The 26,245-nt window shown below is 67.0% G+C and overlaps 3 protein-coding genes across 3 annotated transcripts; 1 reads left to right on the forward strand and 2 right to left on the reverse strand.

Annotated features, from left to right (window-relative positions):
* The first annotated feature begins 538 nt into the window (after nucleotides 1–538).
* On the forward strand, nucleotides 539–6,951 carry PDK2 (pyruvate dehydrogenase kinase 2). The gene is made up of 11 exons (XM_063179029.1): nucleotides 539–696; nucleotides 1,700–1,841; nucleotides 2,639–2,710; nucleotides 2,924–3,108; nucleotides 3,989–4,078; nucleotides 4,334–4,411; nucleotides 4,987–5,063; nucleotides 5,141–5,239; nucleotides 5,327–5,434; nucleotides 6,135–6,248; nucleotides 6,319–6,951. The coding sequence occupies exons 1-11, from the start codon at nucleotides 579–581 to the stop codon at nucleotides 6,457–6,459; spliced, it is 1,224 nt and encodes a 407-aa protein (XP_063035099.1). The 5' UTR covers nucleotides 539–578; the 3' UTR covers nucleotides 6,460–6,951.
* Nucleotides 6,952–7,183: 232 nt separating this feature from the next.
* SAMD14 (sterile alpha motif domain containing 14) lies at nucleotides 7,184–13,539 on the reverse strand. The gene is made up of 10 exons (XM_063179030.1): nucleotides 13,457–13,539; nucleotides 12,649–12,700; nucleotides 11,135–11,292; nucleotides 10,316–10,574; nucleotides 10,157–10,244; nucleotides 9,377–9,451; nucleotides 9,142–9,292; nucleotides 8,559–8,666; nucleotides 8,312–8,467; nucleotides 7,184–7,587 (listed from the first exon to the last, which is right to left on the reverse strand). The coding sequence occupies exons 2-10, from the start codon at nucleotides 12,686–12,688 to the stop codon at nucleotides 7,429–7,431; spliced, it is 1,194 nt and encodes a 397-aa protein (XP_063035100.1). The 5' UTR covers nucleotides 12,689–12,700; nucleotides 13,457–13,539; the 3' UTR covers nucleotides 7,184–7,428.
* A 2,434-nt stretch (nucleotides 13,540–15,973) lies between these two features.
* PPP1R9B (protein phosphatase 1 regulatory subunit 9B) lies at nucleotides 15,974–25,939 on the reverse strand. The gene is made up of 10 exons (XM_063178995.1): nucleotides 24,668–25,939; nucleotides 21,969–22,101; nucleotides 21,769–21,889; nucleotides 21,583–21,687; nucleotides 20,697–20,832; nucleotides 20,455–20,607; nucleotides 20,310–20,363; nucleotides 19,347–19,576; nucleotides 18,202–18,298; nucleotides 15,974–16,102 (listed from the first exon to the last, which is right to left on the reverse strand). Exons 1-10 carry the CDS (start codon nucleotides 25,937–25,939, stop codon nucleotides 16,049–16,051), a joined length of 2,355 nt encoding a protein of 784 aa, XP_063035065.1. The 3' UTR covers nucleotides 15,974–16,048.
* Nucleotides 25,940–26,245: the final 306 nt, after the last annotated feature.

Below are 26,245 nucleotides of genomic sequence, written 5' to 3' on the forward strand. Positions count from 1 at the left end.
AACAGGAGGTGATGGGAGGGTAATGCTGGGCTTGGGGTGGGCTCAGAGCCCCCCAAAACCTTCGGGAAAGGCTCAAATTGCCCCAAAACGCCCCAGAAAGGGGTCTGGGACCCCCCAGGGGATGATGGGAGCCCCGGTTATGCAAATTAGCGCCGGTGCGTCAGCGAGGGGCGGGGTTAGCCCGGGAGGGGCGGGGCCTAAAGCAGAGAGGACGCTGATTGGCCGAGAGGAGCGAGGTGATTGACAGCGGGGCGGGCAGCATTAACTTCCCTGAGGGGCGTGGCTCGAGGTGATTGACAGCGGGGCGTGCGGCATAACTTCCGCGAGAGGCGTGGCTCGCGGTGATTGACAGCGGGGCGTGCCGAGCGTTGAAGCCGGATTGGCACGGGGAGGGGCGGGGTTTGCTGTATAACGGACGCTGATTGGGTGCGGTTCGTTGATTGACGGCGGGTGTGTTGTTTGCGCGCGGCGCGGCGGGGGCGGGGCCGTGTCCGGGCCCGGGGGCTCGGGGGGCTCTGAGGGGACCCTGAGGGGGCTCTGAGGGGACACCGAGGGGACGCCGAGGGGACAGCGGCGCCATGAGGCTGCTGCGGTGCCTCGGGAAGCGCGCGGCGCTGGCCGGCGTCCCCACCTACATCGAGCACTTCAGCAAGTTCTCGCCGTCGCCGCTCTCCATGAAGCAGTTTCTGGACTTCGGTAAATAAAGGAAACCCCCCCCGGCCCAGCCCCGGGACCCCCACCCTGCTCCGGCACGGGGACACCCCTCGTGTCCCCTCAGCCCCCCCCTCGGCGGGGACACCGGTGTGGGGGCGGTGCTTGGGGAGGGAGCTCCGTGGGTACCCCCGGGAATTCCCGAGCCCCTTTCCCAGGAATTCCCTCCCACACCCCCCCGGTAAGCCCTGACCCCCTCCCCAGGGAGTTTCTCCCCTCCCCACCCCGTAAATCTGGGGGCTGTGGGGGCTGCCCCCCCTCAGTGGGTGTGTGGGTAACCCTGACCCCGCAAATATCCCGTTGTTATTGGGGTGAGGGGATTTAACGGCACCCCCCGGGTGAATAAGTGGGGTTGGAACGTGGTTTCCTCATCGGCCGCTTTTGGGGGTGTCCCCTGTGCGCCCCAGACCCCCTCATTTGGGCACATCCTGACAGCCCCACTGTGAAGGACCCCCGGCCCTGCACCTGCCTGGCCCCCACAGGTGGGCAGCTGGGACCCCCCAGTGTCCCCAGGGATGGGGATGTCACCCCATGGCTGTCACCCAGCCTGGCCCTGCTCCCAGACAGGGGTTTGGGGCTGCACTCGGGGTCCCCCCAACTCCATCCCAGTGTCCCTGGTCCCCAGGGATCTGCCCCTCCCGGCCTTTGGGTTCAGCTGTGCCCCCCCTGCACAGCTCCTGCTTGGGGACCCCTCTCTGTGTCCCTGGGCACCCTTGGGCCTGCTCTGGTCCTGGTGCTGGCCCAGCTCCTTCTCCCCTCCCAGCTGCACTCGGGGGTCTCCCAGCCCAGTTTGGGCTGTTCTGGGTTGCCCACCCAGTGGGCTGAGCCCTGTCCCCTCCCTCAGCCCTCCCTGTCCCCCCCCAGTGTCCCCAAACCCTTCACACCCTCCCTAACCGAGCAGGACCCGCTGCTGTCCCCTGTCCCCGCTGCCAGGGGGTGGCTCTGGGGGTCTCACCCGTGTCCCCCCCGTGTCCCTGTGTGTCCCCAGGCTCCAGCAATGCCTGTGAGAAGACCTCGTTCGCCTTCCTGCGCCAGGAGCTGCCCGTGCGCCTCTCCAACATCATGAAGGAGATCAACCTGCTCCCGGACCGGGTGCTGCGCACGCCCTCCGTGCAGCTGGTGCAGAGCTGGTCAGCGTGGCACCTGAGGGGACACGGGGACACTGCCATGGGGCTGCTGGCACTGGGACATGCTGCTGGGGGTGCCACCACTGCCACGGGTCCCCTCACTCACCTGGGGTCCCACTGCCACGGGTCCCCTTGTTGTCACCCTCCTGGGTCCCCTGCACAGCTCCTGTTGCTGCCGCAGCTGCTGTCACCACCTCCGAGGGTTCTGATGTCACCTCACCGTGTGTCCCACAGCTGTCACCAGCTGTCCTCCCCTGCTGGCATGGGAGGGACACAGGGAGGGGTGACAGGCAGGGCACTCCCCAGCTGGTGCCACCCCTTGGGTGACACAGTCCACTCCCGTGCCAGAGGGGTGTCCCCAGCAAGCAGGGGAGACACCAGTGTCACCTGCTCCCCGAATGGGCCAGGCCACAGCATGTCCCTGTCCTGAGTGGGTCTGAGTGTCCCTTTAAGTGCCATGTCCCCGTGGCAGTGCCAGCAGTGTGACCCTTCTCTTGGCCACCACGTGACACGTTGTTTGTCCAGTGTCCTGGGCTGCTGCCAGCAGGATCTGGCCGTGCCAGGGGGTCAGGCCATGCCAGGGGGGTCTGGCTGTGCCACCCCCATCACAGCCCCAACCCCATCACAGGGGCCGTGTCCCCAGCTGTCCCCAGGTGCCAGCAATGCAGTGGGACAGTGATCCCTGGTGCAGCAGATTTTGGGGTGGGGGCCTGGCCTGAGGGGTGCTGACCCCTGGCCCTGTGTGGTGTCACCTGGGCTGTCCTCTCAGTTTGGGGTGCCAACTGTGGGTGTCCCCCCAGGTACGTGCAGAGCCTGCTGGACATCATGGAATTCCACGACAGGGACCCCGAGGACCAAGCCACGCTGAGACAGTGAGTCAGGAGTGTCCTTGTCCCCATTCCCGGGGTGTCACCTCCTCCCTGAGCCGCGCTGGTGTCACCCAGGGCCGCCCCAAGCACCCCCACTCCGGTGCCGGCGGAGCCACTCCGGGTTTTCCAGCGCCCCCGGCTCGCGGGGAATCCCGGCCTGGATCGCGGCTGTGCCCGGAGCGGTGTCCCCAGCGCTGGCCCTGTCGCTGTCCCCAGGTTCACCAACGCGCTGGTGACGATCCGGAACCGGCACAACGACGTTGTCCCCACCATGGCCCAGGGGGTGATCGAGTACAAGGAGACGTACGGGGACGATCCCGTGTCCAACCAGAACATCCAGTACTTCCTGGACCGCTTCTACCTGAGCCGCATCTCCATCCGCATGCTCCTCAACCAGCACAGTGAGGGGCTGGGGGCTGCCTGCCCTGGGGGGTCCTGAACCCCCGAGTGTCCCCAGGGGTCTGTGCTGAGCGTCCCCACCAACCCCAGGGGTCTGTCCTGAGGGTCCCCACCAACCCCAGGGGTCCCCCCAACCCCAGGGGTCTGTCCTGACGGTCCCCACCAACCCCAGGGGTCTGTCATGAGGGTCCCCACCAACCCCAGGGGTCTCTCATGAGGGTCCCCACCAACCCCAGGGATCCCCCCAACCCCAGGGGTCTGTCATGAGGGTCCCCACCAACCCCAGGGGTCTGTCATGAGGGTCCCCATCAACCCCAGGGGTCTGTCATGAGGGTCCCCACCAACCCCAGGGATCTCCCCAACCCCAGGGATCTGTCCTGAGGGTCCCCATCAACCCCAGGGGTCTGTGCTAAGGGTCCCCACCAACCCTAGGGGTCCCCACCAGCCCCAGGGATCTGTCCTGAGGGTCCCCACCAGTCCTAGGAGTCCATCCTGATGGTCCCCATCAACGCTGAGGGTCTCCACCAACCCCAGGGGTCTCTCCCAAGGGTCCTCCCAGCCCCAGGGAGCTCCCCAAGGTTGTCCCCGCTCAGAGGGTCCCCTCCTAACCCCAGGAGTCTGTCCTGAAGGTCCCCATCACCACTGGGTGTCCCCAGAATGTCCCCACCAGCTCCAGGGGTGCATCCTGAAGGTCCCCGCCAACTCCAGGGATCTGTCCTGAGCGTCCTCACCAACCCCAAGGGTCCATCCTGAGGGTCCCCACTAACCCCAGGGATCCTGTCTTGGTTGGGCATCTCCCCGGTGTCAGATGTTTCCCCCCACAGCCCCTGGGTGCCCTGGGGGTGTCCCTGGCGTGTCCCCAGCTCGTTGTCCCCTCCCCAGCCCTGCTCTTCGATGGCAGCACCAACCCCGCGCACCCCAAACACATCGGGAGCATCGACCCCCACTGCAACGTGGCCAACGTGGTGAGAGGTTGGTGGGGTCTGGGGGGGTCTGGGGTCCCACCCCACAGCACTGGGGGCAGTTTGGGGCTGGGGGGTGCTTGAAAGGCCCCCCCCGGCACCACTCGTGTCACAGGTTTGGGGTGACCTCAGCCACACTGTCCCCTGAGCTGTGCAGTCGCTGCAGGAGACCCCAGGAACGGGGAGTGTTTGGGGGTGGGGGGACCCCAAAGGCTGCCCCTGTTGGTCCTGGGGGTGCTGAGCCCTCTGTGCCCCCCTTTGCCAGATGCCTACAACATGGCCAAGCTGCTGTGTGACAAATACTACATGGCCTCACCTGAGCTGGAGATCGAGGAGGTCAACGGTGAGGGGACAGTGGGGCTGAGGGGACAGTGACAGTGAGGGGACAGTGACAGTGAGGGGACAGTGGGGGCCTGGGCAGCTCATGGGTGGCTCCTTTGGGGTTGGGGGCTTTCAGGTGCCTCCTTTGGGGCTGGGGGCTTTTAGGTGCCTCCTTTGGGGTTGGGGGCTCTCAGGTGCCTCCTTTAGGGTTGGGGGTTCTCAGGTGCCTCCTTTGGGGTTGGGGGCTCTCAGGTGCCTCCTTTAGGGTTGGGGGTTCTCAGGTGCCTCCTTTAGGGTTGGGGGCTTTCAGGTGCCTCCTTTAGGGCTGGGGTTTCTCAGGTGCCTCCTTTAGGGTTGGGGTTTCTCAGGTGCCTCCTTTAGGGCTGGCGACCCTGGGGCAGGGGGATTTTTATGTGGCTCATTCTGGGGTGAGGGTCCCCATTCCAGGAGTTCTCAGCTCCTTTAGGCTTGGGGCATACTTGGCTTATCTAGGTTTGAGGGTCCCTGTGGTGGGGGGTTCTCGGGTGACCCATTTAGGGCTGGGGCAGGTTTGGGGTCAGGATTGTCCCCACCAATCCCAATGTCCCCCTCGCCCAGCCTGCAACGCGGAGCAGCCCGTGAGCATCGTCTACGTCCCGTCCCACCTGTACCACATGCTCTTCGAGCTCTTCAAGGTAGCCCAGCCCTTTGGGGGAGTCTGGGGGGGCTCTGGGGGACCCCCTGACCCCACCCTGGGGCTCTGTGTCCCCAGAATGCCATGAGAGCCACGGTGGAGAGCCACGAGAACAGCCCCCGGCTGCCGGCCGTCAGGGTGATGGTGGCCCTGGGCCAGGAGGACCTGTCCATCCGGGTGAGGGACCCCTGCCCACCCTGGGGGATGGCACAGTGTGGGGAGGGGGCACAGGGATGTGGTTGTCACCGTCTCTGGTGTCCCCAGATGAGCGACAGGGGCATGGGGGTGCCCCTGAGGAAGATCGAGCGGCTCTTCAGCTACATGTACTCGACAGCCCCCACCCCCCAGCTGGGCTCCGGGGGGGCCCCCCTGGTACGTGACCCCCCCCCAGGGATGGGGGGGCTTCGTGGGGAGGGGGAGAGGGAAAGGGGGATGAAGCTGAGGGGGATTGGGGGCGTTTGAGGGGGCTGGAGTGGCTTGGGGATTGTTTGGGGACCTGGAGCAACAGGAGGTGCTTTGGGGGTGACATGGGGAGGTTTGGGGGTGGCTGGAGTGGCCTGGCAGTGTTTTGGGGTGGGGGATTGGGGTGGGCTGGAGTGGCACTGGGAGGTTTGGGCTTGGCCTGGCACCTTTTGGCGACATTTGGTCGTGTGGGGGTGCTTGGAAGTGTCACAGGGACGCTTTGGTGGGCTTGGATGTGATGAGGGAACCTTTGGGGTGGCATGGTGACCCTTCAGGGTGGAATGGGGACACTTGGAGGTGGCAGTGGGAACCTTTATGGTGCCATGGGAACACTTCAGGGTGGCATGGGGACACTTAGGGGTGGCAGTGGGATCCTTTGGAGTGTCATGGGGACACTTTGGGGTGGCAGTGGGATCCTCTAGGGTGGCATAGGAACACTTTGGCCTGGCAGGGTGCCCCTGTGGCCATTCTGGAGCCCTTTGACAATGCCACCATGCCCGTTGGCAGGGCCAGTGACACTCCTGGGGCACTGTGGGGAGGCCGGGGGTGCTCTGTGGGTGCTCCCCCAGCCCTTGGGGACCCCCTCACCCCAATTCCCTGTCCCCCCCAGGCCGGCTTTGGCTACGGGCTGCCCATCTCCCGCCTCTACGCCAAGTACTTCCAGGGGGACCTGCAGCTCTTCTCCATGGAGGGCTTCGGCACCGACGCCGTCATCTACCTGAAGGTGGGTGCCTGTCCCCGGACTGCCCCCGGGGGGCGCTCGGGACCCTCGCTGAGCCCCCCGTGCCCCCCAGGCGCTGTCCACGGACTCGGTGGAGCGGCTGCCCGTGTACAACAAGTCGGCGTGGCGGCACTACCAGGCCAGCCAGGAGGGCGGGGACTGGTGCGTGCCCAGCACCGAGCCCAAGAACACCTCCACCTACCGCGTGCCCTGAGCCCACCCGGGGACCCCCGGGCACGGGGACCCCTCAGCTGCACCCACGAGGAGTCCCTGAGTGCCCTGGGGTGGTTGGCATCCCGGTTCGTTGGGCTCCTGGGGAGTGTGGGATGTGGGTGTGTCCTGGTGTCCCCGCCTTGGTGGCACTTAGGGATGGGGCTGGGGGGGTTGGAGCAGTGCCTGTTGTTCCCTCACTGCCCCCCAGAGCTCCCACCTGCCCCAGGGGTGCCCCCATCCCAGCAAGGGACTGCTCCTGTCCCAGTAGGACCAGCAGCACTTCCCTGCAGCCACAGCTGTAATGGGGAGGGGGGACCTGAGCCCCCCTCCCTGCCTCCCTCCCTCCCCATGTTCCTGTCCCTGCTCCCCCTCTCTGATTGCACTACTGAGCTGTCCCCACCCCCCCACTTGCTGTGACCTGTTCAGCCCCCCTCCCATTCCCCAAATTCCCCCAGACCCCTCCCCACTGTCAGTAAATTGGATGTTGACTGAACCCCTGTGGTGTTTGGGGTCCTGGTGCCTCAGTTTCCCCCCTCCAGCCTTGGGAGGGGGCTGAGCCTTCAGTCCCGCGGTGGCACCTGGGGACAGGGGGAGCTGCTCTGGGCCCCCAGTCAGGTGACACCGGTCACTCCAGTTTGCACTGGCCCTTGATACCCTTTTATTTCCTGGGGTGGCCTCGGGGGGCCGCCTTGGGGGCTGTGGGGGGGGCGGGGTTCACTCCCTGCCCCCCATTTGGGGGTTCCCGTGTGTGAGGGGGGCTCGGGCTGTGCCCTGTCCCCTCCTGTGCCAGGGGTGCGGGTGGGGAGGGGCCGGGACCCCTCGGGGTGGTGACAGGGGGGTGACAGGACGGGCTGGGGGTGTCCCAGTGCCCTCTGCATCCCCAAAGGGGCCGGGCCGGTGTCCCTTGGCCGTGCCCCGCGTGTGTCCCGGGGGGCTCTGGGTGGGGATGGGGTGCGGGACCCCCCGGGTTTCAGCTCCGCCGCTGCTCCTGCTCCGCCTTTTTCTTGTGCTTGTCGCGCTGCTTGTCCGCCTTGTCCCGGGCCTTGCGCTCCCGCTCGGCCGCCGCGCTCAGCTCCTTCAGCCGCCGCTTGAGCACCGCGCGGTCCTGCGAGCTGCCCACGCCCAGCGCCTGCGGCACCGCGGGCTGGCACGGGCACCCCGGCACGGAGCCTCCCCGGACAGCGGCTCCTTGGGGTGCCCACAACGCCCGTGCCTCCCTTGGGGTGCCCACAACGCCCGTGCCTCCCTTGGGATCCCCAGAACCGCCCGTGCCTCCCTTGGGGTGCCCACAACGCCCGTGCCTCCCTTGGGGTGCCCAGAACCGCCTGTGCCTCCCTTGGGGTGCCCAGAACAGCCCATGCCTCCCTTGGGGTGCCCAGAACCGCCCGTGCCTCCCTTGGGATCGTCCCTTGGGCTGTCCGGGCATCCCGACCCATGGAAAGGCCAACTCGGACAATGGGGTTTGGGGAAACCCATGGAAACCCAGTTTGGGGCACCCTGACCCATCCCAGACCTTCCTGCCCCACGGGATTCCCCTTTGGGGTACCCAGAACCCTCCCAGCCCTTCCTGCCCCACGGAATTGGGGCACCCCGACCCATCCCAGACCTTCCTGCCCAATGGAAATGGGGAACCCCAAACCTTCCCAGCCCTTCCTGCCCCTGGAGCACCTAGAACCCTCCCAGCCCTTCCTGCCCCATGGAAATGGGGAACCCCAAACCCTCTCAGCCCTTCCTGCCCCTGGCACACCCCGACCCCTCCCAGCCCTTCCTGCCCCACACAATCCCCCCCCGGAGCACCCTGAGCCTCTCTCCCTCCATCTTTCGGGGTCCCTGGAGCCCCCCCGGCCCCGCACCTTGAGCTTGGCCCCATCGAGGAGCAGCAGGCGGGGCCCGTCCACGCCGCGCTCGGCGAATTCCCGCACGTAGCGCTCCAGGCCCAGGCTCTGCAGCCACTGCCCCACCTGGCCGCACGTCCAGCCCGCGGCCGCGCCCGCCGGCTCCTCCAGCAGCTGCGCACGGGGGTCAGCCGGGGGTCCCCGGGCCACCGGGGTGGGCACAGCCCCGGCCCCGCGCCCCCCGCGCCCCCCGCGCCGCTCTCACCTCGTCCGAGGACTGCGACAGCGTGTGGTACGGGTACGAGCACTTGGGGGGGCCCGGCAGGCGCGGGCTGGCGCTGGATGGGGGCGAGTCCTCGCTCAGCTCCGAGTCCTGGGCAGCGGGGGGAGCAGGGATGGGACCCCAGAGCCACCCCAGCAACCTCCAGAGCCGCCCCAGTGACACCTGAGCCACCCTGGTGACACCCAGAGCCACCCCACTGCCCCCAGAGCCACCCCAGTGACACCCAGAGCAACCCCACAGCCCCCAGTGGTCCTCAGAGCCACCCCAGAGCCCCCCAGTGACACCCAGAGCCACCCCAGAGGCACCCCACAGCCCCCAGTTGGCTGCCAGCCCCCTCAAAGCGTTGACTCCCCTAAAGCCACCCCAACCCTAAATGCTTTTGGACACCCCAATTCCTGTCCTGACTCTGCAGGGCTCTGACACCCCCACAAAGCCCCCCTGGCCCTGTGGGGCTTCGAGTCCTCTCCCTAACCCCATGGGGCTTTGGCTCTGTCCCCAGAGCTGGTGTCACCCCCTCTCTCAGAGCCCATGGGGTCCCCGGGCCCGTCCCCATGTCAGGGCTCACCTGTGAGGCGGATTTGGGGGGGCTGAGCCCCTCGTGCCGGGGGGAGCCCGCGGGGGACGCGGGGCCGGGCGAGCCCCGGGCGCTGTCCGAGAACCAGGAGAAGGGCAGGAATGGGGAGCCCGAGGGGCGGCCGGGGCCCTCTGACACATCCCTGGGGACACAGCAGGGTCAGGGCTGTCCCCAGGCTGTCCCCAGGTGTCCCCGCGTGTCCCCCTGTCCCGGGGCAGTCCCTCACCTGCTGCCCATGGACAGGCGGTTGCTGCTCTTCTCCTTGCGGCTCTTCCCAGAGGATGCCCGGCGCAGGGTCACCCTGGGGACAGGGGTGTGACCTGATGGCTGGGGCTCCAGGACCCCCTCTGTCTTTCTGTCTGTCCATCCATCCGTCATCCATCCATGGATCCATCCATCCATCCATGGATCTGTCCATCCATCCATCCATCCATCCATCCATCCATCCATCCATCCATCATCCATCCATCCATCCATCCATCCATCCATCATCCATCCATCATCCATCCATCCATCCATCCATCCATCCATCCATCATCCATCCATCATCCATCCATCCATCCATCCATCCATCCATCCATCCATCCATCCATCATCCATCCATCCATGGATCTGTCCGTCCATCCATCCATCCATCCATCCATCCATGGATTCGTCCATCCATCCATCCATCCATCCATCCATCATCCATCCATCCATCATCCATCCATCCATCCATCCATCCATCATCCATCCATCATCCATCCATCATCCATCCATCCATCCATCCATCCATCCATCCATCCATCCATCCATCCATCCATCCATCATCCATCCATCATCCATCCATCATCCATCCATCCATCCATCCATCCATCCATCCATCCATCCATCCATCATCCATCCATCATCCATCCATCCATCCATCCATCCATCCATCCATCCATCCATCCATCCATCCATCCATCCATCCATCCATCCATCCATCCATCCCTGTCCCTCCCCCCTGCCCAGGCTGAGCTCTCACCCCAAATCCAAGAATTTCCTCCTTGTTTTCTTATCGAGCCCCACGGTCGGGCTGGCAGGAGAGGGGGGGCTCATGTCCCGGCTGTCATCTGCAGGGGTGGCACCGGGCTGTCACCCTCTGTCCCCCCCAGGTGTCCCCAGGGTCTGGGGGGGGTCTCACCTTCGCTGTGCTGCCGGGGCCGGGGGTGGCGGCGGGCGAAGCCAGGGGAGCTGTCGGAGCTGGGGCAGGACTGGGGTGCGGGGGGCCCCGAGAGCCCCTCCTGGGACGGGGTGTTGGTGAGGGGCCGGTAGCGGCTGAGGGGGGGCGTGGGGGCCGGGGGGTCCCCCAGGCCCGGCCGTGCCACCCCCGGCTCGAAGGAGAAGCCGTCGGTGCGGGAGAAGGGCGAGGGGGCCGGGGGGCTGCCCTCACCCTCGGTGCCCTGCGGGGGCACGGCCAGGGGTCAGAGCCCATGTCCCCCAGACCACCTTCCCTGCCCCCAAACATGGCATCCTCCAACCCATCCTTGGTGCCCGTGGTGCCCCCAGGCCTGTCCCTGGGATGCCTGGTGTCCCCAATCTCTGTGACATCTCCAGTCCTTGATGTCCCCCAAGTCCATCCCTGATGGCCCCAGTCCCTGTGCCCCCGAGCCCTGGTGTCCCCTGAGGCCATCCCTGGTGTCCCCAATCCCTGACACTCCCAGCCCTGCTGTCCCTCAAGTCCATCCTTGAGGCCCCCAATCCCTGTGACCCCCCCAGCCCTTGATGTCCCCTGAGTCTATCCCTGGTGTCCCCAATCCCTGTGACCCCCCAGACCTGGTGTCCTCTGACACTGTCCCTGGTGTCCCCAGCCCCTGTGACCCCCCAGACCATGTGTCCCCAATGCCTGTGACCCCCCAGCTCCTTGCCCCCTGAGTCCATCCCTGGTGTCCCCAGCCCCTGTGACCCCCCAGCCCCAGTGTCCCCAGTGTCCCCAGTGTCCCCAGCCCCTGTCCCGTCTCACCGCGGCCTCGGGCCCCTCGTCGCCCTCGGTGGAGCTGGCGCTGTCGCGCAGGCGGGAGCGCGAGGGCCGCTGGCGGCGGCCGCGGGCCAGGAGCCGGGCGCGGGCCTTGTGCAGGCTGCTGTCCAAACGCGGCGTCTCTGGAACCACAGCGGTAAAATCTGCCCGTGACAGAGACACCGGGGCAGAGAGACGGACGGACGGATGGACACACGGACAGACAGCGGGACGGCGTGGGGTGGGAGAGAGTGGGAATGCGGGGGTGGACATGGAGGGATGGATGGATGGATGGATGATGGATGGATGATGGATGGATGGATGGGTGGATGGATGGATGGATGGATGGATGGATGGATGATGGATGGATGGATGGATGGATGGATGGATGGATGGATGGATGGATTGATGGATGGATGGATGGATGATGGATGGATGGATGGATGGATGGATGGATGGATGGATGATGGATGGATGGATGATGGATGATGGATGGATGGATGATGGATGGATGGATGGATGGATGGATGGATGGATGGATGGATGGATGATGGATGGATGATGGATGGATGGATTGATGGATGGATGGATGGATGATGGATGGATGGATGGATGGATGGATGATGGATGGATGGATGGATTGATGGATGGATGGATGGATGATGGATGGGTGGATGGATGGATGGATGGATGATGGATGGATGGATGGATGGATGGATGGATGGATGGATGGATGGATGGGTGGATGGATGGATGGGTGGATGGATGGATGGACAAATGGATGGATGGATGATGGATGGAGGGAAGGATGGATCCATGGATGGATCCATGCACAGACAGATGGGAGATGGAGGGAGGGATGAGCAGGGAGAAAGGGACAGGGAAGCGTTGGAGGCAGGTGGACAGACAGGGAAGGCCAGCCCAGCAGAGAGGGGACAGAGGGACAGAGGGACAGAGGGACAGGGACAGGGCAGGAGAGCCAAAGGGCAGGTGGGCAGTCCCAGGAAGACAGGAGGGGGCACAAGGAGAGGGGAGCATTGGGGACATGGATGGGGCACCCCGTTGGGGGGGGACAGGGGACAGGGGGACAGAGAGAAGTGTTCAAAGAGATGGCCCAGCACGGGGACAGAGGAGTGGGTGACCCTGAGGACAGAGTGTCCCCGTCACCCAGGGGGGACACGCTTTGCCCAGGTGCCACCGGGATCCCCCCAATATCCCCACCCTGCACCCCAACCCCATCCAAGGTCCCTGTGTCCCCTGGTCCCTGTCACCCCCTGCACACCCCTGTGCCCCCCGACCCCCATTCCTGAGTGCCCTGGATATGTCCCCATGTCCTTGTCACCCCACACCCTGTGTGTGTCCCCATGTCCCCTTCCCCACGCACATCCCCGTGTCCCCAAGCCCACATTGTCCCCAAGCCCGGACACAGGAGGACACTGAGGGTGGGTGGGGACCCACGGGTGGCTCTGCACCCCCAGGGGGGCTCTGCACCCCAGGCCCCCCCTGGAACAGGAACTCACCAAAAACCTCGTCCGTGTCCTGCAGCTTGGAGACCGACATGGTGGGACAGGGCTGGGGACAGAGGGGACATCAGGGGAGGGACAGGGCTGGGGACAGAGGAGACATCAGAGGGAGGGACAGAGGGGACACCAGGGGAGGGACAGGGCTGGGGACAGAGGGGACACCAGGGGAGGGACCAGCCCCTCTGTGCCTCCCATGCGAAGGGAGCTGGGGATCCCCGCTGCAGAGCGGCCGGGAAGGGGTTAAACCCCCCCGCCCCGGTGTTCGGGGAGTCTCGGGCGGGGCGGGGGCTCCTCGGGACTCGGAGGCACCGGGGGGGTGGGAAGCAGCCCCGGGAGGGGCCGGTACCGGCGGGGGGGGAGAGGCTGGACCGGGAATGGTGTCCCTGGGTGGGGCTGGACAGGGAATGCCGGACCGGGAATGAGTCTGGACCGGGAATATCGAACCGAGGGGATGGGGCTGTCCCGGGGGACGGGAGCTACCGGGAACGTAACGGGGATGTGGCTGTACCGGGGCTGGGGCTGTACCGTGACTATACCGAGGCTGTACCGGGGCTCTACCGAGTCTATACCGGGGCTGTACCGGGGCTGGGGCTGTACCGGGGCTCTACCGAGTCTGTTCCGGGGCTGTACCGGGGCTGGGGCTGTACCGGGGCCGTACCGGGGCTGGGGCTGTACCGTGACTATACCGAGGCTGTACCAGGGCTCTACCGAGTCTATTCCGGGGCTCTGCCGGGGCTCTACCGGGGCTCTACCGGGGCCGCTGTCCGGGGGTGACGCCCTGCCCGATCCCCCCCTCCCCACTCACCCGCGCTCCTCGGGCATCCTGCTCGGCCCCGCTCGCCTCCCGCCGGGCCGGGCTCGGGGCCGGGCTCGGGGCCGGTGGGAGCGGAGGGCGCTGCCGAGCCGCCCCGCCGGGCCGGGGGCCGCGGGGGGGGCACAGGAACCCGGAAACGGCGGGGGCGGCGGGGGCGGGGTCTGCCCCGCCCGGAACGAGCCCGGGGCCGAACGGACACCGGGGATGGGCACACCGGGACCCGGGGGACCGCGAACACGAGCCCGGTGCTGAACGGACACCGGGGATGGGCACACCGGGACCCGGGGGACCGCGAACACGAGTCCGGTGCTGAACGGACAGCGCCGGGGGGCACCGAGGGCACGGCCGCACCGGGCACGGAGGGACGCGCGTCGGTGCTGAAGGGACAGCGACCGGCGGGACACGGGCACGGCCACAGCGCTGCCACCAGCGTCCCCATCGTCCCCGGTGTCCCCGAGTGTCCCCCGGTGCCCACCGGCCCAGGGGATCCTCCCGGTGCGCCCCCGCAGCGTGCCCAGCTCCCCCAGTGCCCCCCAGCCCTTCCCAACCCTCCCAGTGCCCCCCAGTGTCCCCCACCCTGCCCATTCCCCTCTGGCCCCCACCCCAAATCACTCCCAGTGCCCCCCAGTGTCCCCCACCCTGCCCATTCCCCATTTCCCCCCACTTCTTCCCACCACCCCAAATCACTCCCAGTCCTTCCCAACCCTCCCAGTTCCCCCCCACCCTTCCCAATCCCCCAATGCTTCTCACCCTCCCCCGTGCCCCCCACCCCTTCCTACCACCCTGAATAATTCCCCACATCCCCCCCAGCCTCCCCGATGCCCCCCGGTGCCCCCCAGGCCCATCCGCCGGCAGGAGGAGGCGGGGGGCGAGGCCGAGCCCGCATTTGTGGGGCGGGGGTCTCGTTTATGGGGCGGGGGTCTCTTTTATGGAGCGGGGGTCTCGTTTATGGGGGGGGGTCTCGTTTATGGGGCGGGGATCTCGTTTATGGGGGGGTCTCGTTTTTGGGGCGGAGGTCTCGTTTATGGGGGGTTCTCGTTTATAGGGCGAGGGTTTCGTTTATGGGGCGAGGGTCTCGTTTATAGGGTGAAGGTCTCGTTTATGGGGGGGGGTCTCGTTTATGGGGCGAGGGTCTCGTTTATGGGGGGGTCTCGTTTATGGGGCGGGGGTCTCGTTTTTGGGGCGGGGGTCTCGTTTATGGGGCGGGGGTCTCGTTTATGGGGCGAGGGTCTCGTTTATAGGGTGAGGGTCTCGTTTATGGGGCGGGGGTCTCGTTTATGGGGCGGGGGTCTCGTTTTTGGGGCGGGGGTCTCGTTTATGGGGCGGGGGTCTCGTTTTTGGGGCGGGGGGTCGCGTTTCTGGGGCGGCGCCGGGCGCGGAGAGCGGGAGCGGTGCTACATAGGTACATTATATATAGTATATACACCCACAGGTACACGTGTGAGATTAAATAACCCCGGCCCCCCCCCGGGGCTCGCGCTCCCCGGACCCCCCCCCCATTAAATAGCCCCCTCCCCCCTCCCCGAAGTGGTTCCAATCCAGTCGGACCCCCCGGCCCCGCCCCCCCCGCCCCCTCCCCACGCGGCCCCCCCGCCTCCCCTTCCCAGTATAACCAGCTCTGGCTCCCAGTTGCCCCCACATCCAGTTACTGTCGGAGACTCGGGGGCGGGGGTGGGGGGCAAAATAGAAATGAAAATCAAAGGGCGGGACCCCCCCGGCCCGGCTGGGGGCGGCCGGAGCTTGGGGGGTGTCCCGGCCCCAGAGAAATGCCGTGATTTTGGGGGGGGGGGTTATTTACAGGTGAGGGGGGGAGCATCGCCCCCACCCCAGAGGGGACCTCCCCCCGTGTGTGCCCCCCGCCCGGGGAAGGCGAAAGCCCCGGGCTGGGGGGGCGTTGGTGGGGCTGGGGGTGTCCCCATTCCCGGGGGGGCGGTGGGGCTGGTGCCCCCCATCCCCTGCGGGCTTGGCAAAGGCTCGGGGGTGCCCCCTGCCCGGCGATGGTGGCACTGAGGGGTCGGGGGGGACACTCGGGGTCCCCCCCCATGGCGACGGTCCCGGGGTCACCTCGATGTGGGGCTGGGGGCGAGTCCGTGGTGGGGGGGGGGTGCGGAGCAAAGACCCCCCCGGCCGTGCTGCGGCGAGTCCCGAGAGGAGGAGCTGGGTCTGGGGGGGCTCCCAGCGTCCCCCCCAGCATGGCTCACATTAGTTGGGGATTTGGGGGTGGGCATCGTCCTGTGTGCCCCCCCCCCGGTGTGCCAGCTGTGTCCGGGGGTGGGGGGTGGGGGGGTCACGTCGAGGGGAGGGGGAGGCCTGGGGGGGGCCGCGTCCCCCCCGCGGGTCCATCACGTCACCACGAGACTCACACTGGACACAGACACGAACGCGGGGTGTCCCCCCCCCACCCCCGGACCCCCCGTCCGTGCCCCCGAGGGGGGTGGGGGGCACCAGGAGGCCTTGGCGGGGTCTCACCCCCCCCCCCCTCCCCCCGGGGAAGGGCTGGGATGGGGCGGGGGGGGGCAGGGCCGGGGGTAGGGGGGGGTGTGAGGGCCCCCCCCCAGGATCGCTGCGGTTTTTGAGGGTGGTTTAGGTCGGGTTGGAATTTTTCAAAGTCTGCAGCTTGGCCTCCAGTTCGGAGATCTGAAAAACAGCAAAGGGGACAGGTCTCAGCGGGGGGGGACACACACCGGGCTGGGGGGGACACGGGGACACGCAGGGGGACAGGGGACACGGGGGGGGGAGGGGACACAGCCATGGGGACAGGGAGATGGGACAAGGGGGGGACATGGGGGGTGGCACCAGGGGGACAGAGATGGGAGGTGGGGGACAGGGGGGAATGAGGGACACGTGGGGGGCAGACTGGGGACACTGGGGCTGGGGGACACATGGGGGTGACTGGGGGACACACTGGGGACACATGGGGGTGACTGGGGGACACACTGGGGACACATGGGGGTGACTGGGGGACACACAGGGGACACACAGAGGTGATCAGGGGACACACTGGGGACACACAGAGGTGATGAGGGGACACACTGGGGTGATTGGGGACACACAGAGGTGACTGTGGGACACACGGGGGTGACTGAGGGACACACGGGGGACACGGGGATGGGCTGGGATGGGCAGGGGGCTGCAGGCAGGTGCTGGGTGAGTCTCTGTGGGATGCCAGGGGACATTTTGGAGGGTGATGGAGGTGGCTGAGTGGTGGTGGTGGTGGTGGTGGGGGGGCTCTGCTGGGTGTTGGGGACCTCCCCGCTGTGCCCTGGTGCCCCCCGGCCGGGCAGGGCCGGCCCCTCCGCGGTGACCCCCCCGGCGGGATCCTTTGGGATCCTTTGGGATCCTTTGGGATCCGCTCTGCCCCGCAGGACCCGTGGGGGATCCAGCATGACCAGCATGGGATCCCAACGGGAGCGCCGGGCCCCGTGCTCAGCACCGGGCATTGGGATCTTTTGGGATCCCCTGGGCTCAGTGCCGGTCACTGGGACCCCCACACTCGGTGCCAGTCACTGGGATCCCCTGGATCCTCCACACTTGGTTCTGGTCACCGAGATCCCTTGGGATCCCCTGTGCTTGGTTCCGGTCACCAGGATCCCTTGGGATCCCCTACACTCAGTTCTGGTCACCAGGATCCTTTAGGATTCCCCATGCTCAGTTCTGGTCACCGGGATCCCTTGGGATCCCCCACACTCAGTTCTGGTCACCAGGATCCTTTGGGATCCCCCATGCTCAGTTCTGGTCACTGGGACCCTTTAGGATTCCCCACACTCAGTTCTGGTCACCGGGATCCTTTAGGATTCCCCATGCTCAGTTCTGGTCACTGGGATCCTTTGGGATCCCCCACACTCAGCGCTGGTCACCGGGATCCTTTAGGATCCCCCACACTCAGTTCTGGTCACCGGGATCCTGTGGGATCCCCCACACTCAGTTCTGGTCACCGGGATCCTTTAGGATCCCCCACACTCAGTTCTGGTCACTGGGACCCTTTAGGATTCCCCATGCTCAGTTCTGGTCACCGGGATCCTTTAGGATGCCCCACACTCAGTTCTGGTCACTGGGATCCTTTGGGATTCCCCGGGCTCGGTTCCGGTCACCGGGATCCTTTGGGATCCCTCATGCTCAGCACCGGTCACCGGGATCTCCCGCGCTCGGTGCCCATCACCGGCACCCTGTGGATCCTCCGGGCTCGGTTCTGGTCACCAGGACCCTGCCGAGCCGGGATCCACTGCTGGGGAGATCCCTCTCGCCCCTCAGGGCACGTCAGGCCCCAGAGCTGGAGCTCAGGCAGATCCACTGCGATCCAGAGCGGGATCCAGGCCCGGGAGGAGGCTCAGGACACCCGAGCAGATCCCCAGCAGATCCCCGGCAGATCCCGAGCAGATCCCCAGCAGATCCCCAGCAGATCCCGAGCAGATCCCCAGCAGATCCCGAGCAGATCCCTGGCAGATCCCCAGCAGATCCCGAGCAGATCTCCGGCAGATCCCCGGCAGATCCCCAGCAGATCCCCAGCAGATCCCCAGCAGATCCCCAGCAGATCCAGGGCAATGCAGCGGCGGGAGCAGCAGGGTCCGGTGGGAGCGGATCCCCCACGGTCCGGGGTGGGATCCGTGGCTCAGTCCGGAGCTCCGGGGCCGCCCGTTGGGGTCTGGCGGCCGATCCCGAGCGGATCCCGGGATCCATCGCTGGCACGGCCGGGCAGGGGGTCAGGGACATCCCGCGTCCCGGCGCCCCGTGCCCACCTTCTCCTGCAGCTTCTCCATCTCCTCCTTGTGCGCCAGCTCCGACTCCTCCAGCACCCGCCGCTGCGCCGTCTCCTTCTTCAGGAACTCGATCTCCCTGTGGGGATTGGCGCCGTGGGTGCCCGTCCCCAGCCAGGGCACATCCCAGGGTTTGGGTGGCGGGGGCAGGACCCTGCTGGGCGGGTTGGGGTGTCTGGGGATCCCCCAGAGGATGGGCCGTGGTCAGGAAGGAGCTGGTGCCCCATGGATCATGGGACGCTGGAAGGGCTGGGCTCAAAGCTCATCCTCTGTCCCAGGGTGCTCCCAAGATGGACCCGTGCCAAGGGGAAGGTCCCTGCCAATGGACAAAGGGTGCCCAGGGAGGATTTGGGACCTCAGAGATGGGTGTGAGTCAAGGGGAAGGAGTTGGTTCCCCAGGGGTGAGCCCATGGCCAGGGAAGGTCCAGAAGGAAGGACAGAGGGTGCCAGGGAGAGTTTGGCACCTCAGGGAGGTGTCCCTGCCCAAGGGATGGTCTGTGCCCAGGGACAGAGGGTGCCACAGAGGGGTCAGAGCCCCTCGAGGGCTCCACACCAAGGGCACAGGGACAGGAGCTGCCTGGGGAGGGTCTGGTGTCCAGGGATGGACCCATGGCCAAGGGATGGACTCAGAGCCAGGGATGGACTCAGAGCCAGGGATGGACTCATGGCCAGGGATGGACTCATGGCCAGGGATGGATCCATGGCCAAGGGATGGACCCATGGCCAGGGATGGACTCATGGCCAGGGATGGACCCATGGCCAAGGGATGGACTCATGGCCAGGGATGGACCCATGGCCAGGGATGGACTCATGGCCAGGGATGGACTCACAGCCAGGGATGGACCCATGGCCAGGGATGGACCCATAGCCAGGGATGGATCCATGGCCAAGGGATGGATCCAGGATCCACAGCCCAGGGATGGACTCACAGCCAGGGATGGACCCATGGACAGGGATGGATCCATGGCCAAGGATGGATCCAGGATCCACAGCCCAGGGATGGACCCATGGCCAGGGATGGCTCAGCCCAGTGCCCCAGTCTGTGCCCAGGGACAGGGCTGCCCGGGAGGGATGGGACACCCTGGGGACAGGTCCCTTCCCGAGGGGACACCAGGAGCTGCCCTCACTTCTGCTGGTACTCCTTGATGAGCCGCTTGGCCTTGCTGTACTTGCGCTCCAGGGTCTGGTACTGGGCCTGGGTCTCCTTGAGGTGCTCGTCCACGGCCTGGCACAGGTTCTGGGCCTCCATCCAGTAACCCTCCAGCTTCTCCATGCGCTCCTTGTTCTCCTCCACGCTCTGCTCCAGCTGGGCCTTCTCGGCCCTCCAGCGCGCCTTCTCCTGCTCCAGGCACTGCAGCTGGGGACAGCGGGGTCACCACGGCGTGTGGCACTGCCAGGGAGCGGGGTGGGACACGGCACAGACAGGGATGGGACATGGGACAGCCAGGGATGGGACATGGCACTGCCAGGGGACAGGGTGGGACATGGCACAGCCAGGGATGGGACATGGCACTGCCAGGGGACAGGGTGGGACACGGCACAGAAGGGATGGGACATGGCACTGCCAGGGGACAGGCAGGACATGGCACAGACAGGGATGGGACGTGGCACAGCCAGGGATGGGACATGGGACAGCCAGGGGTGGGACATGGCACTGCCAGGGATGGGACATGGGACAGCCAGGGGTGGGACGTGGCACAGCCAGGGAGTGGGGTGGGACACGGCACAGACAGGGATGGGACATGGGACAGCCAGGGGTGGGACATGGCACTGCCAGGGATGGGACATGGGACAGCCAGGGATGGGACGTGGTGCGGCGTGGCATGACATGGCACAGCCAGGTGACAGGCAGGAGATGGCACAGCCAGATGACAGGCAGGACAATGCACAGCCAGGTGGCAGGCAGGAGATGGCACAGCCATGGGAGCCATGGGGATGGGACATGGCACAGCATGGTACGACATGGCACAGCCAGGTGACAGGCAGGACATGGCATGGCCCATGCAGGGCAGGTGCAGAAGGACATCCAGGGTGCCAGGGCAGCTGTCAGGGTGTCCCCCCACCCTTGGGCATCCAGGACCCCTCCTCACCTTCCTCTTGAGCTGCTGGATCTCAGCCTCGGTCACGGCGTGTTTGATCTGGAGCTGTGGGAGAGCCGGGGTGGGCACGGGGTGGGCACGGGGCGGGCACAGCCCCCCGGGCAGGCACCCCCTGCCCTCTCCAGCCCCTCCTCACCTCCTTGAACTTGTGCACCAGCTTCTCGGGGTCCATCTCCACGGGGGACAGCGCGTCCTCGTTCTCGGCCAGCTCGAACACCTCGATGGCCATCTCCCCGCTGGGGAACATGGGGCTCATCTCCTCCTCCTCGTCCGTGGCGTACTCCCCGGTCTGGGGGGGGCACAGGGGCGGCGTTGGCACCTCTGGGCGCCCACCGTGCCACCCCCAGCCCCGCAGGGCAGCGCCGTGCCCTCGCTGACCTCCTCGTCGTCCTCGGTGTACTGCGTGTAGCGCTGCTCCATCATCTCGCGCTGCCACCGCTCCTGCTCCAGCGTCTGCTGGATCAGCTGCGCCACCTCGCTCTGCTCGCCCGGCTTCTCCCGCCCGATCAGGAACCTGGGGGGCACCGCGGGTCAGGGGGATACCCCGGGGACACCCAGGGGACACCCAGGGGACACCCAGGGGCACCGCGGGTCAGGGGGACACCCAGGGGACACCCAGGGGACACCCAGGGGCCACCCAGGCGTCACCCAGGGGACACCCAGGGGCACCACGGGTCAGGAGGGACACCCAGGGGACACCCAGGGGACACCCAGGGGCACCCCAGGTCAGGGGGGACACCCAGGGGCACCATGGGTCAGGAGGGACACCCAGGGGACACCCAGGGGACACCCAGGGGACACCCAGGGGCACCACAGGTCAGGGGGGACACCCAGGGGCACCACAGGTCAGGAGGGACACCCAGGGGACACCCAGGGGCACCACAGGTCAGGGGGGACACCCAGGGGACACCCAGGGGACACCCAGGGGACACCCAGGGGCACCACGGGTCAGGGGGGACACCCAGGGGACAGCCAGGGGACACCCAGGGGACAGCCAGGGGACACCCAGGGGCACCACGGGTCACGAGGGACACCCAGGGGACACCTTTGACGCCCTTGCAGGGGACACCCCTGCAGCTCTCCCGGGAGCAGCGTGTTCGGGAGGTGAGGATGAGTTGGGAGCACTTTGGGGTCACCAGGGTGGCACTTTGCGGGGCGATGGGGACAGGCTGTGGGGCCAGGCTGTGGGGCAGGGATCCCGGGGTTCAGCACGGCCTGGGGGGGCTCTCAGGGCTGCCCACCCCCCCCAGATCCCAGCTCGTACCTGACCCTGCCCTTGGTGTTCCTGAGCACGGAGGCGGCGAAGCTCTGCGTGACGCCCACCAGGCTGGTGCCATCCACCTCCACGATCAGGTCGTTCACCTGGATCCTGGGGACGAGGGCACCCTCACAGCCCCTGCCCGGCCCTGGGGCAGCCCTGGCAGCCCTGCCCCGCCGCCCGCAGCCGTACCTGCCGTCCCGGTGCGCCGCCCCTCCTTCCGTCACCGTCTTGACAAAGATCCCCAGCTTCTCGAGGCCCATGTCGGCCCCGGCGCCCATCCCGATGATGCTGATGCCCAGCCCCTCCGAGTCTGCGGGCACACAGAGCCGTGTCCCGCCGGGCTGGCACCTCCGCGCTGCCCCGGGCACGGCCCTGGCGGCGGCACCCACCTTTCTCCAGCTCCACGGGGAACAGGTCGAGCCTCTCCACCCTCTTCTCCAGCTCGTACTCGGCCGAGGCCGCCATGGGATCCACGTCCTCATTGCGGCGGTCGTAATCCTCGTTGGAGTAAGTGCTGAACACCTGGGGGCACCAGGGAGGGCTCAGCCGGGGGGGGAACACCCCACAGGAGCCCCCCAGGACGGAACCGAGCCCCTGGAGAGCCCCAAATGGCGACAGGGGGGAGCTGGGAAGGACAAAGGGGTGAGTGAGGGTGGCTCGGGGACAGGGGACGGTGCCAGGACGCCCCAAAGCCTCCCTGGCCGGGCTGGGATGGGCACCAGGCTGCTGTGGCCAGGCTGTGGGCGGTGGGGAGGGGCTGGCCAGGCCTGGCAGATGTCCCTGGAGGGGCCCCAGCCCCTGGGTGCCGCCAGGGAGGGGATTAGGGATCACACAGCACGGGATAAAGCCTGGCCACAAAGGGAATTAGGGCCCAGTGTCAGGGGACAAAGGCTGGTGACACCCATGGGCCAGCAGGATGCACCGTGTGGCACCCAGGGGTGACGGGGAGGAGCAGGGCAGGGGACAGGATGTCCCCCTGGTCACAGGAAATCCCTGGGGGGGTCCCATGCTGTGCCCCCCATCCTGTCCCTGGGTCCTGGGGGGGATCTGCAGTGGGGAAGGGGCTGCAATGTGCCCCCAGTGCTGGGCTGGGGGGGGTCCCCAATGTCACCCATCTTCCCCTCCACAGTGGGTTTGGGGGGCTCAGCATTACCCGGGCAGGGGCTTGGGGTGCTCTAACACCTGGGTGTCCACCCCACCTATCCCCATGCGCCCCCTCACAGCTGAGAGGCTTTGGGGTGAGCAGGGCACCCCAAAAATCCCATCAATGGGTTGAGCTGAGCACCGCAAAGACCCCCACCCATGGGGTGAGAAAAGCACCACAAAACCCTCATCCATGGGGTGAGAAAAGCACCCCAAAATCTCCACCTGTGGGGTGAGCAGAGAACCCCAAAAACCCCATCCGTGGGGTGAGTAGAGCACCCCAAAATTTCCATCTGTGGGGTGAGCAGAGCACCCCAAAATCTCCATCCATGGGATGAGTAGAGCATCCCAAAACCTCCTCCACCCCAAAAACCCCATTTATGGGGTGAGTAGAGCACCCCAAAATCCCCATCCATGGGATGAAGAGAGCATCCCAAAAACCCCATTTATGGGGTGAGCAGAGCACCCCAAAATCTCCTCTATCCCAAAATCCCCATCCATGGGATGAGCAGAGCATCCCAAAACCTCCCCCACCCCAAAACCCCCATTTACGGGGTGAGCAGAGCATCCCCAAACCCCCATCCATGGGGTGAGCAGAGCATCCCAAAACCTCCTCCACCCCAAAATCCCCATTTATGGGGTGAGCAGAGCATCCCAAAATCTCCTCCACCCCAAAACCCCATTTATGGTGTGAGCAGAGCATCCCCAAACCCCCATCCCCAGCCAGGGCACCTTCCCGGGGCTGGGCTGGCGCATCCCACGGGAGCAGGGCCACCCTCCTGCTGCAGCCCCCCGTGTCCCCAGCCGGGCCACGGCAGTGTCTGTCCCCTGTCCCCGTCCCAGGTGGGGCCACCCACCCGCTCTGACTCAGAGCCAGAATATAGGCCGGCCTCTAAAAATAACCCGGCTCGGGCACAAAGCGCCCGCTGCTGCTGCTGCTGCGGCCGGGGGGACCCGGGCGGGAGGGAGGGGACACCCCCAAAGAGCTGCACGGCCCCGTTACCCCCCCCCCATCCCGGCTGGGGACCCCCGAGCCCGCAGGATCCCCGCAGGGAGGGGGTGATGCCGCCCACCCGGCCACGCTGCCGAGGCACTTCCCCTTCCTCCCTTCCTCCCCTTCCTCCTCTGCCTCCCTTCCTGCCTTCCTCCCCTTCCTCCTCTGCCTCCACTTCCCCAAACCGTCCTGGGCACCGAGCACATCCCCCTCCCCGCCATTGTCACCGTGTCCCCAGGGACCCCCGCGCAGGGAGGAGCCCCCAGGGATGCCCCAGCCCCATTCCGGGGCATTTCGGGCATCCCCACCCAAAATATGGAGAGGTTTGGGCCCAGCCTGGGCACGGCACGGCGGTGGCACTGGGTGCTGTGCTGGGTCCCAGTGCCACCTGTCACTGTCACAGCAGGCCTGGGGGCTCCGGGCACAGCCCCTCATTAACCAGCTAATTAACCAGGCCCAGGCCCTGCTTCCCCCAGCGCAGGGACAGGGACAGGGACAGGAAGCCCTGTCCCATGGGGGGCACAGGGCATGGAGACACAGACCCCCAGCCCCTTTTTCTATCCCTGCTAAAGGGGTGATTGTGTGGGGGTCACACAGCCAGGCTGGGCTGCCCATCACCCTGGGGTACCCCTCATCCTGAGGTACCCATCACCCTGGAGTACCCCTCATCCTGGGGTATCCATCACCCTGGTACCCCTCATCCTGAGGTACCCATCACCCTGGGGTACCCCTCATCCTGAGGTACCCATCACCCTGGAGTACCCCTCATCCTGGGGTATCCATCACCCTGGTACCCCTCATCCTGAGGTACCCATCACCCTGGGGTACCCCTCACCTTGGTACCTTACACCCTGGGTATCCATCATCCTGGGGTACCCCTCATCCTGAGGTACCCATCACCCTGGCACCCCTGACCCTGGCTGCCCTCCCTCCCTGCCCAGCCAGGCTCACCTGGATGGGGGCCGTGCTGAACTGGATCTTGCGGTTGGGCACGGGCTCCTCTTCCTCGGACAGCCCCGGGATCTCCACGCAGCCCGACTCGGGCTCGTACAGCCCTTCGGCCTCGTCCTCCTCCTCCAGCCCGCTGCCCCCCGAGTCCTCCCCGAGCCCGCTGTAGGCACTTATGTCCACCAGGTCGGCCTCGGAGAAGTCCTCCTTCTTGGCCTCCTCGGAGCCGTCGCCCTCCTCCGCCCGCTCGCCCTTGACGCCCTCCTCGCCCGCGGTCACTCCCGAGCCCCCGTCCGGCCGTGGGGCCGCGGGGCCTTCATCCCCCTTGGCCGGCTGGGCCGCGGGCACCGCTCCACCCGCCGCTGCCTCCTCCTCCTCCTCCTCGCCCTCTCCGCTCTCCTCCACCTCCACGGGCTTGATCTTGCACACCTCCTGCACCCTCGGCGCCGTCGCCTCCTTCTCCGCCGGCCGCCCGCTCTTCGCCGCCGCCTTCTCCTCCTCGGGCGGCCGGGCACGGGCCGGGGTGGCAGTGCCCTCGCCGGTGCCATCGCCCCGCGTGCCGGGCGCGAACACCCTGGGCCGCTTGGGCACCGCCTTGGCGCCCAGCGGCGCGGCCGCCCGGCCCTGCGCCTTGTGCAGGTTGTTCCTCAGGTCGGCCTTCTCGAAGACGGCGCTGAGCTGGCTCACGGTGGGCGACACGGCGTCGGCGTCCAGCTTGTCCAGGGACTCGGTGCTGCCGTTGAACCTCACCACCACGTCCAGCTTGCGGTCCTGGAAGCCGGCGCGCTCCTTGCGCAGCAGCAGCTTGGTGCTGGTGGCCTTCTCCTGCGGGCTCCTCTCGAAGATCTTGCGGGTCTCCTGCAGCTTCGAGAAGGGTTTGTCGGGCTTGGAGTCGAAGCGGCTGACGCGCTCCGAGACGCTGGTGCCCAGCTTGAGGAGGCTGCCCTGGTCCACGCCGTCGCCCAGGCTGCCGGCTCGGGGCAGGGAGAGCCGCACCGGCTTCTCCTTGGCCTTGGCCAGGTCGCAGGCGCCCTCGGGGCCGGGCGCCGTCCCCATCTGCAGGAACATGTTCTTGATCCGATGCACGTTGGAGCCATACTTCTTCCCGCGGCTCTTCTTGCCGTCCTCGCCGTCGGCCTCCTTTGTGGGCGCCAGGGCCTGGATGCTGGCCTCGTAGGCGTTCCGGTGCGGGGACGCGCTGCGCAGCCCCCCGGCCCCCGCCGCGCCCCCGGCCGAGGGGGCCCCCCCGGCCCCGCCGGCCTCGGTCCTCAGCATGGTCCCGGCGCCCGCATCGCTCGCCGCCACCGCCGCCGCTGCCCCCGGGCCCCGCGCCCGCTACCGCGCCATGGGCGGAGGGCTGTGCCGGGGGGGCTGTGCCGGGGGGCAGCGCTGCCCCGGCCCGGTCAGGCCATGGCCATCCCGCGGGCCCCTCCGCTCCTTCCTGCCTGCCTTCCTGCCTTCCTTCCTCGCCGCTCCTCCTCCTCCTCCTCTTCCCCTTTCTGCGCGCCGGTGATGGAGCCGCCGCCGCCGCCGCCGCGCTCTGCCCGCCCCGCTGCCCGCAGAGCCCTCTGGGTCTGAGCA

Source organism: Melospiza melodia, chromosome 30, assembly GCF_035770615.1.
Source record: "Melospiza melodia melodia isolate bMelMel2 chromosome 30, bMelMel2.pri, whole genome shotgun sequence".
Lineage (NCBI taxonomy): Eukaryota > Metazoa > Chordata > Aves > Passeriformes > Passerellidae > Melospiza > Melospiza melodia.

Excerpts from the sequence above, each read along its gene's own strand:
- PPP1R9B (XM_063178995.1), bottom strand. The coding sequence starts at position 25,939 with ATGCTGAGGACCGAGGCCGGCGGGGCCGGGGGGGCCCCCTCGGCCGGG. Across the intron at positions 21,890-21,968 it reads CCCCGTGGAGCTGGAGAAAG|ACTCGGAGGGGCTGGGCATC; the intron begins GTGGGTGCCGCC and ends GTGTGCCCGCAG. Across the intron at positions 20,608-20,696 it reads ACACCGAGGACGACGAGGAG|ACCGGGGAGTACGCCACGGA; the intron begins GTCAGCGAGGGC and ends TGCCCCCCCCAG.
- PDK2 (XM_063179029.1), top strand. The coding sequence starts at position 579 with ATGAGGCTGCTGCGGTGCCTCGGGAAGCGCGCGGCGCTGGCCGGCGTC. Across the intron at positions 1,842-2,638 it reads GTGCAGCTGGTGCAGAGCTG|GTACGTGCAGAGCCTGCTGG; the intron begins GTCAGCGTGGCA and ends GTGTCCCCCCAG. Across the intron at positions 3,109-3,988 it reads CATGCTCCTCAACCAGCACA|CCCTGCTCTTCGATGGCAGC; the intron begins GTGAGGGGCTGG and ends TCCCCTCCCCAG.
- SAMD14 (XM_063179030.1), bottom strand. The coding sequence starts at position 12,688 with ATGTCGGTCTCCAAGCTGCAGGACACGGACGAGGTTTTTG. Across the intron at positions 10,575-11,134 it reads ACGAGGGGCCCGAGGCCGCG|GGCACCGAGGGTGAGGGCAG; the intron begins GTGAGACGGGAC and ends GTGCCCCCGCAG. Across the intron at positions 7,588-8,311 it reads TCGATGGGGCCAAGCTCAAG|GCGCTGGGCGTGGGCAGCTC; the intron begins GTGCGGGGCCGG and ends GCGGTGCCGCAG.